This window comes from Alligator mississippiensis, chromosome 1 (assembly GCF_030867095.1).
Source record: "Alligator mississippiensis isolate rAllMis1 chromosome 1, rAllMis1, whole genome shotgun sequence".
Classification (NCBI taxonomy): domain Eukaryota; kingdom Metazoa; phylum Chordata; order Crocodylia; family Alligatoridae; genus Alligator; species Alligator mississippiensis.
Window position 1 is genome coordinate 300,630,433 of NC_081824.1, and position 14,623 is coordinate 300,645,055.

A 14,623-nucleotide genomic window follows, 5' to 3' on the forward strand; every position below is an offset into this window, starting at 1 on the left:
TAATGAGGGTATAGAGAATGTGTTCCCTGTCATTTGTTAAAGCAAGGAAAACTAGCCACGTCTCACCTTTCAGCCGTCTGCTAGGTGAAGGCTGCTTCCCATTTCCCTGCACAGGGAGATGATTGGCTTTACTGCAGCCCAAGTACTCTTCTGCACTCGATGTCCTAGACTGCTTTCCCTGTTCTGGCAAACTGAGTTTTAAAATCCAGTCTTTTTCATAACAACAGACAAATATTTGTCAAGAAAATCAACACAGGACCCTGAAAAACAGGAGGACCTTTCTGAGGATGCTGATGAAAACATTGGGCCTGTTCTCCAGGTTTGTGGCTTTCCTACCTTGTGTTTTAAGTTGCTGAATGCTCATGAGTAACTGTGCATCTCTTTATTACTTACTGGCTACTAGAGCCAGGGTCAGACAAAGAATGGAACAAGCATGTCGCAGTCTAGCTCTTACTATCTTCAGTTTAATAGTCTATAAATAACACATTTCTTATGAATAAATGACTGAAAAACAAGCCTGTGCACTAAATTCCATATCGTCTCTCTTCTCCCCCACCTCCTTTCCTCCTCCTCCTTCCCCCCCCCCCGGGAGGTAAAGAAATTCAGACTGTAAGAGCAAAATCTTGTTCTGCTTGGCCCAGGAGTTAGTACATATCTTACTTCTGTTTTCAGTGTGAATATTAGGGTAGGAATTTGCAGAAGAGAGAAACTCATACAGCTCTGAGAGCCAGATTAGTGGAGGGGGGGAAGGCAGGGATACATGCAGGTGTACACGGGAATAGATTTTTGATAAAGCAAAAGATTTAAAGAAATCGGAAATAGAGCATATGCAATTTGAAGTATTTATAACAGCAGATGCATTGGGTCATTTGCTGTAATCATATAACTACAGAAGCCATATTCTGTGTTGTTTTTGACAGTTTGACTATAAAGCTGTTGCCGACAAGCTCTTTGAATTGGCAAGCAGAAAAAATACCCCTGCCTGTAACAGAAAACGCCTGTACAAATTGGTCAAAAAGTAAGTTCTCTTGAGAGAGAATTTGTGAGACACTGACTTGTCTAAATAGATGTATTTTCCTTTTCTCTCTGTCCCCTTCCTGACCACATCCACAAGACTCTTAACAAAAGTGTGTCCATTTCATTATTGTCTGGACCAGTATAGAATGAGATGGTTCCTTAAAATATGTGGTATATACAAGAACAAGAGCTGCTTACGGATCTAAAAAAATAGAAACAAAATGGCACTTTAAATTTGGTACTCCCCCGTACTGAGCCCAGTGCACGCCCAGAAGAAACATCATGTTACCTGGATTGGCTCGTCCAGTATCTGTATGGATTGGATGCTTTAGCGGGGTTTTTATGATGCTTTTATCTAATAGCTGATTGAATTGGCTATTAGATAAAAGCATCAAAAAGACCCACTGAAGTGCCTGATCTACACAGGACTGGGTTGAACTAATGCACTGCTTCTTCCAGTAAAGTCTGAGGTTTTTGGGGTTTTTATCACTTCTTTCATCAACAAAGATGTCTATCAGGCATATATATGTATGGATCTGACACTTCACAGTGTCGTAAGAACTAGAGCTAGACAAGGCTTTTTGTCTTGTCTGTACCTCCATGGCAGTTCAGAACACAGTGCCAGCAACAATCCTAAAGTGCTATGTCCTGTTCCATGCAGAGTATTTTAAACTGATAATTATTCTGCATTTTCTCTTGTGGAACTTCTCTCTATTTTCTTAGTCTGTATCTGCATTGTAAGTGGATGTTGTGACTATATAGCACATTCCAACAAATCTGTCTCTATCTGGCTTGGGTAACATAAGCACTGAAGCTTCAGTGGTTCAAGCTTGAGAACAGTGTACAAACCCACCCCGGAGGTTAGAGTATGTATTTGGCAGCTGAAACTCATGCCACCATGGCTTCCCTGCTCTTTGTACCCAAGCAAGCTAGATTAAAGCTCATGCAAGTACATTTACATGTGCTGCAATGAAGCTTTCTGATGGCAGTATGGACAGCTTCTGCTGCTTCAGGGTTTCCAAGAATGCTGCTCAGACTGGAAATGGAGGAGCAGTGTTACATTGCACTTTCTCAAAGATGTCTTCATCACTTGTAAGTGCTTGGATTTCTGAAGCAGAGCTCCTGGATGGAACCAGCCTTTTATTTACTCCCCCTCTCCCCCATTTCTTATGCTGCCCTGTAAATGGGGACTGTGTGTAATAAATACAAGAGCTGGGAGGTGGTAAAGGTTTCATCAAATACTGCTCTAACAATAACAACTTCTTTTTAACTTCTCTTTCAGATTCCAGGACCTTGCAGAAGGTGAGCATCGAGCAGCACAGAAGATATGAAAGGATTCATGCCATTTTGATTTACCATGTGTTACAAAACTGTCTCCACGTGGGGCTTTAACCTGTGTTTTAAAGGGGTCGAGTTTTGGAGGCATAACTTGCTCCACTTCACAAGGGAGGCCACATCCCTTTCTCTAATGCTTTAGAATTTGGGCAGCATTGTAGTACTATGGACATGAGAGGGTCATGCCTTTTTGTTTGGATTTTTTTCTCCTTAAATGAGAAACATAGTTACTTTGATTTAAAATAATGGAGAAACTGTACACTCCTATAGTACATTCAGTGTGCTGCTGGGTAAATTGAGTAGAGACTTGGTGTTGCTTGTGGGCTACATGTTGTGAGGAAAAAACAAAACTGAGAATGATTTTGTTTTTCAGAGGTCTTATCAGGCTTTTTGCTCAACAGGCATCTTTCCACAAGATAATTTCCCTGAAGATGTTTCTACAGATGAAGATGATGATACATTCAGCAGGGGAAGACGAAAGAAGAAAGCTGTCAAATCTGTGGAGAAAACTAAGGTGGAAAAAGCCAAAGGTACAAGGCAATGCTAAGCAAGCGAGGATGCCTGCAACAGTCTTTGTGGCCATGTCCAGACAAGCGCAGCCGTACAGTATGTGGTGCTGCATACACATCTGTGGCACTACATACTGCACGTTCAGTTGTTCTCTGCGCTGCAGTGGAACAGTGTGGAGGGGTTTTTTTGGCCCCTGGATATCCTGGGATCAAAAAAACCTGTGGAGAAAAAAAAGCAGAGCGGTGCACACACTGGCAACATACGCTGCTCAAAACCAGAGCCAGACCAGCCAGAGCTGAGTTGCAGCTGCTGGCCAGGCTCTGCATGGCAGAATCTCTGCTTCTGCAGCCCTGGGGAGCCCCCAGGACTCCAGGTATTGCTGCTGGGGCCAGCCTCCCCTACCCCATCTTGGTAACTTGCCTTGCACTAGAGCACACATAGCACGGGTGTTCCCTGGGGACAACTAGCAGTGGCACAAAGTGTGCCGCTATTAGTTGTCCCCAGGGAACCAAATGTCCATGCCACATGTGGACATGGTCTGTGTGGATTAGCAACCCAGTGAGAGCCGATTGACTGGGGATATACTTGTTGCAGGGAAGCTCAAGGTGAAATCCTGACCTTTCAAAAATCAGTGAGAATTTTACCATTAACTTCAGAGAATGACATCACATGTCTATCTCCCTTGAAAGGCAAAATGGAAAGAAACTGTACTTTGCATTACCAGATCAAGAAATGCTGTTTGCTCTGAAAATGGGGGCACATCTGTCCTCTCAAAAGAAGAATGCTGGTAGAATGTGGGTGATCAGCAGGGATCTGGGTTTTCCGTTTCCCATGGAAAAATGGAGTAAACTGCAGATTTTGCCTTTTACCAGAGGCAAACACAGATTTCTCATTTTACCAGAGAAACCTGTGGATTTTGCCATTTTGCAATGAGCTCCCTGCAAGCTGGCAGACTTCCAGCCTACAGGGAGCTGGAAGAGAGTGGGAGGAAAGCGGAAAGACGGTCTGAGGCCTCAATGCGCAGCCGCAGGGCCCCAGCTGGGAGCAGGATGGGGCTGCAAGTGGCTGGGGAAGGGGGAGGGCTGGCTCCCCGCTGCTGCGTACACTCCCGAGAGAGCAGGGGAGACCCACGCCCCACAGATCTGTACCTGGGGCAAGCACAGGCTGCGGGCTCAAGCTCTCACCCTGCTTCCCTCCCCCAGGGCCTCAGCAGGGCTGTGGTGGGGGCTGTGGCGGGGCCTTTAATTTGAATCACAGATTTTGCATTTTTTAGCAGAGAAACTGATTTTTTTTAATTATTTTTTTTAAAGCAGAGAATTTGTGATTTTTTTTATTTTATTTTATTTTATTTATTTTTTTTATCAGGGAGAACCAGGATCCCTGGTTATCAGGGGCTAAAAGGGTGGGATAGAGGAGCTACCTATGAAAGCTTACAGCTGTTCCTACCATCTTTGCACTTAAATGGCCACAATATCTCTGAAAGTCTACCAGAATTTTCTGATAAATGAGCTGATTCTTAATAGGCTTAACAGGAGGAAGCCCTCTGAAAGACAGCACCCTGGAGGGGTGGCAGGATGCATTACCATGCAGATCAGGGACATTCACTGGGAACTACAGAGAACTCAGCAGTATGAGGAAAGACAAGCAAAGCATTCATAGGCTTGGGGAAGAAAATCCTATAAACCAAGTTTTGCTTGTACAGCTACTATCAGGCCAGTTGCCAACAGAATAGCTTTTAAGGGGGCACTAGGAAAGCAATATTACATTTGTCTTTGCATTTCCTGATTAAGTTAAAATTCCCTTTTCCCATCTTACAGAGAAGGATGGAAAAGAAACATCAAGTGCAGAGGGAGAAGATACCTCAGGACACCAGAAGAAGAGGAAGAAAAGAAAAAAGAAGAATAGTCCAAGTGCTGACTCTGGCACAGCTGATGGAAGTAGTGAGGGGGGCATAAGTGATGTAGTTGAGCCCACTGAACCCGATAAGGTCAGCATGCTAGAAAATAGTAAGAGGAAAAAGAAAAAGAGAGAGGCAAATGAGACGGATGTTGGAACAACCAGCACTGGAGAGGACAATGATAAGTGTGCACAGGACGCTGTTACTGGCATAGCACAGAACAAAAAAAGACTGAGGAAAAAGGCTCCCAAATTACTGATGGTTCATGGAACATCAGTACATGAAAACGGAGTTAATGCCAGTGCCCTGGAGGATACCAGCCCCTGTGCCACCATAACTCCCAAACTGGAGAAAAAGAAAATGGGAGTTGTTTTAATTAATAGAAACGGCTTATCTCAGCAGGTTGTGATGAAACCAGAAGAGGAAAGCTTGCTAAATAACTTCACAGGCAAAGAGGACTCAGAATCCATAATTCCCAAAAAGGTCAAATTGAAGAAAAAAGCAAAGTTGGGTAGCTTGGAAGGGATTAGGGCTTCGAACCAGAAAAAGGCAGCCCTGAGAAAGAAGAGGAAGATAAAAGAGGTGTTAAACTCTGTGGAAACTAATGGAGTTCTTGAGACTGCTTGCAAGAAAAGCAAAGCAAGTGTAAGCAGACAAGTTGGATTCTCTCTCCCTCCCACTGTCTGTCCGTGTCGTGTGTCGTCCCGTGTCTCCTTCCCCCCCCCCCCCGACTGCTGCCAGGCCCATTAGCTTTCAGCTGTCTGAGTGGTCTTAAGAGAGAATTTCTTGTATTAATTTAAATTTTCCTTTTCAAGGCAAGTGCCAATATTTACCTTCTGGGGACAATCTCATGATGTATGTTTATCCTCTTTCATCACATGGACATGGCTGTAGTCCGGGTGGTGATCTTCACTGCAGTCAGTGCTTCCAAGATTACTTCTGTGAATGGGTCATATTCTCAGAAAGGAATACATTGTTCCCAGGCCTGTGCTGAGGTTATTTTGGGCAGGAAGTGTACATACTGATACAAGTTCTTTTATAGATTGATTACTCTCTGTGGCTGGTGGGCCTTTGCTTGGTGATGAATAGAGGCAGTCTAGGCTTGCTGGTAGTGCCTTCATAATATGCTCAGAACTACCACTGAAAAACACGCTCCCACCCCCTCGATCCCCACTCAGTGCTCACCAAAGCCCAGAAATGAGGCGTATAGTCTACGCAGTATAGCACAGCCTTGGGTCTACCCCCCACATATACTCCCGGGATAAAAGATTTCTGAGACATGCTAGGTACGTTCTCAGCAACACACTGAACCAGTGGTACTGTCTGATATCTGGGGTTTGGTACATGCAGAGCAAGAGCGAATGGGTGGATTGTGCTGCTAAGTAACACTCCTGTGTTCACTGCATAGCCAGTGGAGACATGCCCTTGGAGGGAGGAAGATGTCTTTGCTAGGGTATCTTGGTTGTTGTGTTTTTCCCCTCCTGCAATTTTGTAGGGATGTTTTGGATGTGCAAATATTCACTAGAATTATTTCAGGGTGGAGGATGGTTGGGGTTTCTGGGAGTGGGTTTTTTTGTTTGGGTTTTTTTTGCTTTTTTTGTTTTGTTTTGGTTTGGGGTTTTTGTCCCTTCCCTCCCTCTCAATCTACCTATTCGTATCCTAGTGACTTTCTGCTCTTTGATTATATCTCACATCCATGCAGTTTAAAGGAAGCTTGCATAAACATTACTAGAAAAACATTTTGTTCTTTTGGTCTACCTGACAAGCTAGGCTCCTGTTTCAATTTCCCCAATATGTAAATTGTCTTGTTGTAGCATTGGAGAGATGACAAAATGAGTAACCTTTTTTTAAATTTTTTTTTTAAGTCTGTATTATCAAGTTCTTACTGCTGCTTTCTTTTGATGAAGAAGCTTGCTAGAATCTCTAGTGCGGAGGTTTCCAAACTTTTTCTTATTGTGTACCCCCCTTCCAGGTTTACCAGCTGTCCACGTACCCCTACCAACATAGGTTTTATTTTAACTCCTTAAATACCAATTATTATCATGAAAATTAAATCAGCCATTACATAATTTCTCCTGTGTACCCCCCAGAGATGTTGTATACCCCTAGGGGTACATGTACCATAGCTGGGGAATCCCTGCTCTAGTGGATCTGATGCTAGTGCTCCACAGAGCTGTCACCAAAAATTTAAAACTTTTTTTGCCTCTGCCATCTAGCCTGATATTGCTCAACATGCCTCTGAGGAGAAGGCACCAACTTAATGGCTGGTGATCTGCAAGAGGGACTGGTTTTCATTCCTGTTCTTTTCCAGGCTAAAAAAATGTGTTTGGGATATGCCCTCTGTAGGAAAGCATTTGAAGAGTGTGTTTGTGTTGGTTGGTGGTAACCCTTTTCTGTTTGACCAAAGGAGCAGAGTTCAGTGGTTGCTGAAAACAGCGATCCTGCTCATTTCTTGACTAGCAGGTGTGTCAATCTAAGCAGCCCTCAGTTGGATATGGAAGGTGGTAGAGAAACCTTGTGCTTATCAAAAATGATGGCATTACCTCAAATTTGACAGTGCAGACATGGCTCTTACCAGTTTGATCACCTCCATTCTTGATATTTAACTCTTTTGTCCCAGCCCTGAGCTGCCTTTGAACAGATACAAAATACTTCAAAATGTAGCATGCTTGGAAGTAATGGAAACAAGTATAAACTCGGAACTAATAGGCAAGCACCAGTTAGCTTTCACTTGAGACAGTATTTAAACTTGGCCACCAGTGACAGGGACTACTGCACTGTCCATCCCTCAGGTGGCTCTTGCCCTTTCCTCCCAAGCTGACTGTTTCACCCTCCTTTCCCAGGACATTGGTGGTGCTCTATCTCCACTGAAGAAGAAGAAAGCAAAGACAGGAAATGACTTTGTGAAATTTGAAAAAACAACTTTACCAAAGCCAGTGTTCTTCAGGAAAGCCAAAGGCAGTATCTCCTCTACCAGGACATCCCTGCAGGTAATATGTCTTGATTGGATATTCCAGAACAAGCGTTTTGCTTGTAGTGTGGTTTCCAGAGCTCAGAGGCACTTCATTGCCACCTGCATTCAAAAAGCTGAGGGGCAATTTGCTGAGGGGACTTAGGCCCCAGTGCATGATAGTTCAATCTGAATTAAAATAGCTCAACACATCAAGATGTTTTGGGATCCCCATTTCCAGGGGTTGTGGCTGTGTCCACGGGGAAGACAGTTCCAGTCTGCTGTATCATATCCAGATGAGCTGTGGCCCAGGGGCTCCTGACAAATACTTAGCACTGTATATGTTGATAGAAATTTTGGCACCACAGGCGAGAGGAAAACAGACATGTTGGAGCCACTCAGTAGTCAGTGATGTAATTGCCCAGGGGGGTTTAAGTGTCGTTTCAAGGAGAGTTTTCCCCAGTGCACAAAAAAGAGAAACTGTTATAGTGAGCATTTTGACAACTTTGACAGCATCATTTCATAGTTTGTATGGGCTCAAGACTATCAACCATCTGAGTTTAATAGGATTTTAATCCCTTACCCCTGGCAGCAGCTGTCCCTGCCACTGGCTGGGCTGCAGCTCTGCTCTCTGGCAAGCAATCATGGAGCCCCCCCCCCTTCCCTCCCTTTTCCCTTGGAAAGGAGTAAAAGGAGGGAGGGGAACACTGTGGGATGCAAAGGGAGCAAGTGATCCCCTGTAATGCTATATGTAGATGTTCAGATGTTGCATGTAGTGCTACAGATCACCTGTTTCAAACAGGAACATTTTTGTAGCATTTGCACCATTTTTTCAGGTGCTAGAGGCAGGTTGTACATCAGGGGTGGACAATTATTTTGAGCGGAGGGCTGTTTACTGAGTTTTGGGAAGCCATCAAGGGCCACATGACAGGCAGCCAGGGGCAGATAAATATTAATTTTCTAAACTTTTTAGGGGCCCCGCAGGATGGATAGAATGGTCTGGCGGGCTGCATTTTGCCCACCCCTGGTGTACATCTATACACTATAAGGGTGTATATAGTGCTACAAATGCAATGATTGAGACCAGGGACAACTGTTCACAACTTTAACTCAGCTCCTTGGGCTGCTTTGGCTTATGGTTGTTGTCTTGTTTTTATTTGTGGGGTAAACTAGAAAGTACAACTTTGTGTCCTTAACCAAATTTTACCACTGCTTTAGTAGTCCTGGTACACACATGCACGCTACACTCCTAGTCCCCTGAGCACATGTGTAAAATGGTTAGTTAAACAGAAACTTGTAACAGAGGACGGATTCTGAATACATCCTTCTTAGACATAAGCTGTTGGGGCCTTCCCTGGTAACTCTTCTAAACCTTACTAAAGTTATAATTTATTAAGACCCTTTGCACTCCAGCAGCTAGGAATGCCATGGGCCAATGTTCTTAGCATGCAGAAGTTAATTTTTTTGCTCCTTGGCAAACTCTCTAGTAGACGTCAAAGAGTATTCTTCTAAGGAAATGCATTGTTTCATGGCAGAGAGTATGGCAAGAAATGAGCAAGGGCTGCAGTGCCTAGTCTGTTCAAGTGGAGAGGGTATCAGATTGAGGAAAAGAAACTGGAATGTTTATGGCCCCACCTAGGATGCCAAGGAAGGAACATAATGTTGTTCAAACCTGTTCTGCTTTGTTTTTATTCTGTAGTTAAACAAGCTGCAATCCTCCAGTTCCAAAAAAGTCACCTTTGGGTTGAATAAGAACATGACTACTGGTGAGTCTATGCCTTATCTCTTTTAGTAGGGGGGTGGAAAGGCAAAAGGGGAGCATGGTAACTGTATGCACAGGTTCTGGTTCCATTGCTTTGCATGGTTCAGAAGATGCATCATGATTTTGGTATAGTTTATGGACCCAAAGCCCATCTAGCAGAGAGACTGAAACTTGGGACCCTCTAGGCCAGATAAAGGAGATGTCATGATTCCATGAAGTCAGATTGATGCCTCAAGGCATGAGCATTGGATTCAGTAACTCCAGACACTTCAAGTCCTTCTTCCCTGCCCCCCCCCACCCCCCCCCCCCCCCAGCTTTTTTGTATTTTATTTTATTTTTTTGCTTGTGTTAACTGTCATAAGAGAGCCATTCAGGAAAAGCTGCCTCCAAACAGAAGAGTCTCTGAACTACTCTTGGTGCATGTGCCATAGTAGGAGAACAAGTTCTGTAGCACAATTCCACTTTCATCTTAACTGCCTCTGCTGCTAATGATGGTAACATATAAGTATGACCCATCCACACTGGACACACACACAAAGATTGTGCTTCTGTTCTTTTTCTTGATACTGACCCTTAGTGGAATTAGGCAAGGCTTCTATTAGGATATTTAATATTTCAAATCAGAGTTACAATAGATGTGCATGTGTGTGTATAATCTTGCTAATGTTCAGTGTGTGTGTGCATGCATGCATGCCTGTGTATATAATACAGTTTCATGAGGAAGATGAATGTTTAAGCCTTCTGGTCAGCGATTGTCCTTAATTGCAGTTGCTAGGACTGAGTTTTTTAAAACAGGAGGAACAGTACATTTCACCCCTCCTTCCCCCCAAAAAAAACAATTCCTTCCAAAAACATTTTGCTAGGTTGACTAGAATAAGGGTTCTCAATCTGCATTGTATCTCCTTTCCTGCTTAATTACAGAACAAGCATGGCAACCTCAGGAAAAGAGATGTGAGGAAAGTATTTAGCTGTATTTTTAATGTGATGATGTAGGAGCTGGAAAAAAGAACAGCTCCATGTGACCATCCATTTCCCTGCAGGCCACCAGTCAGTCCATAGAACACAGTTGAGGTATCAGTGTTCTGGTAGGTGAGAAGACATCATCAGGAGCTGTAGACTCAGGTCCTGGCCTCTTTCAGGCTCCTGCTTCCCTCCCACCCCACATGCATACATCACCATTGCCAAACCAGGGTTTTCAGATTCCTGGTTTCAGATTCCATGGTGCTTTCTACTGCTTGGGTGATGGGGACATTGCCTAAAATTCCAATAACTTTCACTTCTTTTTTTTTTTTTTTTATTTAACAGAATTTAAAAAGACAGACAAGAGTATCTTGGTGAGCCCAGAAGGACTCTCTCGGGTAGCTTTCAATCCTGAACAAAAGCCTCCTCATGGAGTACTGAAGTCTGCAGGTACGCCGGTAGGAGTCCTTCAAACAAAGAAACAGCTTACAACATCAGTGAAGAAGAGACCAACAGCTATGGACTTCTTTTAAGCCAACTAGAAGTGGCCCACTTTTATACAGGACATTTCGCTAAATTAAAACTTTCGGGGGGGGGGGGGGGGGGGTATTTTGTAACTTTTTTTATTAAGTTGTTGCAAATTGCATAGTAAAGGTTTTGATTACAGCCTGTGACACTGCAGCTTCTTAACACCTCTTCAGCTGTATCTTGAAATACTTGTGGCCCCTATTACAGAAAAGGAATGAAATGGGCTCCCTCTCCTCAGGTTTCCAAAGGGTGTGCTCTCTCGCCCCTGTGTTCTCAAGAGACGCTAGATAAAAATTAGGGTCATATTTTTGAGTTAAATGTGCACTTCAAGCCATTTGACTGTCTATAACATGTCAGGATTTGAAAAACAAACAAACAGAAGTTGTCTATTAATGTATTTAAAGACTCGCTCTTGTCTCTTGTCAGGCTGATTGATGGCATTCTGGTTTATCCTTATTCTTGCTAATGAGCTTTTCAATCAGCCTCTGAAAATAATGAAAACAGCATCTCACTTTAATGGACCACTGGATTCTCAGCAGCCTTACTCCTGATAGAAATACAGTAGTTATTTAGATGATCATCTTTATAAACAAATCTGTGGCACTGGGTGGCTGCCCAGCTGCTAATGCGCACAACACATTACCTGTAACACAAGTGCCAAAGCTGACTATTACTTCATGATTGCTTGTGACGTTATCATTGGTTTCTCCACGTTGCCCCTTCTTTCTGCTGTACAACTGAAACAATACTATTGTATTTGAGAAGTCTTGTACATTTGAACTCCTCTTTCCCCAAGGACCTTTCAAAGGTTTCAGAAAAGTCTGTCTTCTGCCCTGCCTATTGATGTCACTCTATTTGAACAGAGATCACACTTTCATTGAGTTAAAGAAGTTCTTACCGCATTAAAGTGAACCTAGTACATCTTTATTTAGGATACACATCTCTCCAAAAGCCTTGGTGCCTTTCAAAACGGGGTAGAGCTTTACAGCCCAAGCCACTCATACCTTTTTTAAAGGTAACACCAGAAAAATGTCTTCTCCAGGATTGCTTGTATCAGTGTGTTTTTATTCTACATTAAATATTTATGCAGAATATTCTGTAATTACTCTTCATGATCTATATTTAAGGATTTCTTTTTCCTTGAGTTCAGTCAAAAATTAGGTAAACTTCTGTAACAGACCATTGTTGTCATCTAAGGGTGAACTGTGAGGTAGGGAGATTGCACTAGATCTCTGCTTTGAACATGAATTTTGAAGCGCAAATAATTCCAAGATACACCTAACCATTTAGTTTCTCTTCAGTTACTTCTGGGACTCTATAATCACAGGTAGCCTGTATCATTATCTTGTCCTATCCAAACTGGCAGAGGTTTAGCTACTTCAGCCAGCAGAGTAAAATCTGTAAAAAAAACAAAACAAAAACAAACAAACAAACAAAAACCATATCTTTTTACTGGTCTCTGGTGCCTACTGTCCTCTGCCAAATAGCCCCATCTGCTACTGGAATTAAACTGTATTTTCCTTGAAGCAGTTCGTCTAGAGTTTCTCCAAAATGTTGTATAATTGTAAATTAATGACAGTTCTCAATAGCTCAGTTTTAAATAGCTCCTACTGTTGCACTAAATTTAATACCAGTCCACGGCTTGTGGTACTGACGTAAGAGCTTTAGAAAATCACTTGCTCTCCTGCTGTTTGAATGTTATTACTCAGTCAAAATGAAAGGACTGCATTTCAGTGGGTTTTATTTTTTATTGATCTGGCCAGTCAACAGAGACCTAAGGAGAATTCAGCGCTATTAATATTTGCTGTTTGATTGTTATTAATTTATACAAATGAGAAATTCTCATTGTGTATTAGAAAATTACTCTGGCAAGACAATGGTGAGTAGGAGTCAATGAGGACTAATCAATAATGTTGTGCTGTTTATCTTGTACTGTGGGTAAGAAGTCTCTTGTGGAATATGCATTTGTATATGCATGGTTGTTAATGCATTATGTTTGAGATGCAGTATTCCTCCAAGGTTGTAGATGCAACACGATTAGTAGGTGGAACTGGTGTGCATAGAGAAACTTGGGTCAGAAGTTCAAATAAAATGTTCATTTTATATCTTTCTACAAGCATCTTCAAATTTCTGGCTAATCCCTTGTCGGTTATGGATCCTGTGATCTGCTGCTTGTCCAAATTTACTGTTGCCCACAAATGCTAACTGCTGTAGGCAGAAGCAGCTGTGTCACTCTTTAATGAGCATTGTAGTGATGTGATTTGCTCATTGTGGATTCATGCATACTGTGTCTCTGCCATGATATCGGTGGAATGTCTTGTAAATATGCATGTGTAGTACATATGGTCTTCAGTGATGTCTGGGATTTCATTCAGGAGTAGTTTTAAAATCACAAAATAACCAAAACGGTTGATGCAATTTATTCCATAGTGTTGGATTAAACTGAATAAATTATCCAGAACATTTAGGTAATGAAAATTCCAATAAACACTGAAGACAAAAAGGGAGAAATAAATGCACCATCTGGGATACCCACTGCACAAACACAATTGTAGTATAAAGGTACATCTCACTTGTTTTAAAAATAAAGAAGATTGTTTAATGTTATTTCCTAGGTTTATTCATAATTTTATTCTAAATCTGCACGTGTCAACCATATTGAGAGTCAAAATAAACAGGATGAAGTTAATGTGGCTTAGATTTAAAAGGGCAGGATTTTGTAATGGATGTCTCTCTCCCTTTTTTTTTTAAGGAATCTGGTCAACTTTGTACTTATCAAGCTCTACTGGTTTATAATTCTTTATAACTAAATTAACTCAAAAGCACAAAATTAATTCATCAGAAAAGCCAATTTAAAATTCTATTTAAATATACCTAGTTGTAAGAGCTTTTATTTTTTATCAGATTTGTGGTTTTGAAAAGCGTCTCGTCCCATTTTTGTCTTTTATTTCCTGTACTTAAATTTTATGGCAGGCAGGAAAATATTTCTTGCATTACTTTATGTACCTCTGCAATTGCATTGTTAATCTAACTGTGGACGGTTTAAACATTGGATCACTTAGTTAAGTCCAATAAAACTGTCTTTTCTGTGGATGTTGTACCTTGGAGTGAACTTGTCTGTTTGCATCTGTTTTGGGGGAAGAGCAAGGGGGAGAGTATTTTGAGACTTGCTTAACTATTTTAATACCTGTAACTGAAGAATTGCATGCATGTTGGAAGTAAACAAAGTAGTGGTAGAATACAGTTTTTTCCCATATATGTTTTAACCAGACCGGTTAGTAGACATCATTTAGTACTTATCAGAATAGATCAGGGGCAGGCAATTATTTTGGGCAGAGGGCCACTTACCCAGTTTTGGCAGGCTGTCAAGGGCTGCATGGGTAGCCCCAGCCCTTGACCGGCGTTCCCTGCTGCAGGCGCTCGCAGCCCACGCGGGGCCATCTGGAGGAGGCACAGGCAACCCCATGCGGGCCGTGAGCGGCTCCAGTGTGGGGTGCCAGCCACAGGGTGAACGAGGGGCCACTTTTCCCTGCACTCAGCACCAGTTTGTAACCTGGCCTCGCTGTCAGCCTGGGCTCCATGCCACCTCTGGGCTTGCCCATCAGCGGCAGCAGCTGTGGCCCCCCCACTTGCTGCTCCGGGCAGTGTTGGCTGCTGCTGCCTG

The 14,623-nt window shown here is 42.6% G+C and overlaps 1 protein-coding gene across 1 annotated transcript in view; it reads left to right on the plus strand.

Moving 5' to 3' along the window:
* The window catches only part of RRP1B (ribosomal RNA processing 1B), a 32,181-nt gene extending 18,122 nt beyond the window's left edge, over positions 1 to 14,059 (plus strand). Inside the window, exons 9-16 of the mRNA XM_019487208.2 lie at positions 228 to 319; positions 921 to 1,018; positions 2,300 to 2,319; positions 2,754 to 2,882; positions 4,680 to 5,404; positions 7,603 to 7,749; positions 9,409 to 9,475; positions 10,777 to 14,059. Coding sequence (XP_019342753.1) covers positions 228 to 319; positions 921 to 1,018; positions 2,300 to 2,319; positions 2,754 to 2,882; positions 4,680 to 5,404; positions 7,603 to 7,749; positions 9,409 to 9,475; positions 10,777 to 10,964 — 1,466 coding nt within the window. The 3' untranslated portion in view covers positions 10,965 to 14,059. The remainder of the gene's footprint in view (positions 1 to 227; positions 320 to 920; positions 1,019 to 2,299; positions 2,320 to 2,753; positions 2,883 to 4,679; positions 5,405 to 7,602; positions 7,750 to 9,408; positions 9,476 to 10,776) is intronic.
* The last annotated feature ends 564 nt before the right edge of the window (positions 14,060 to 14,623 follow it).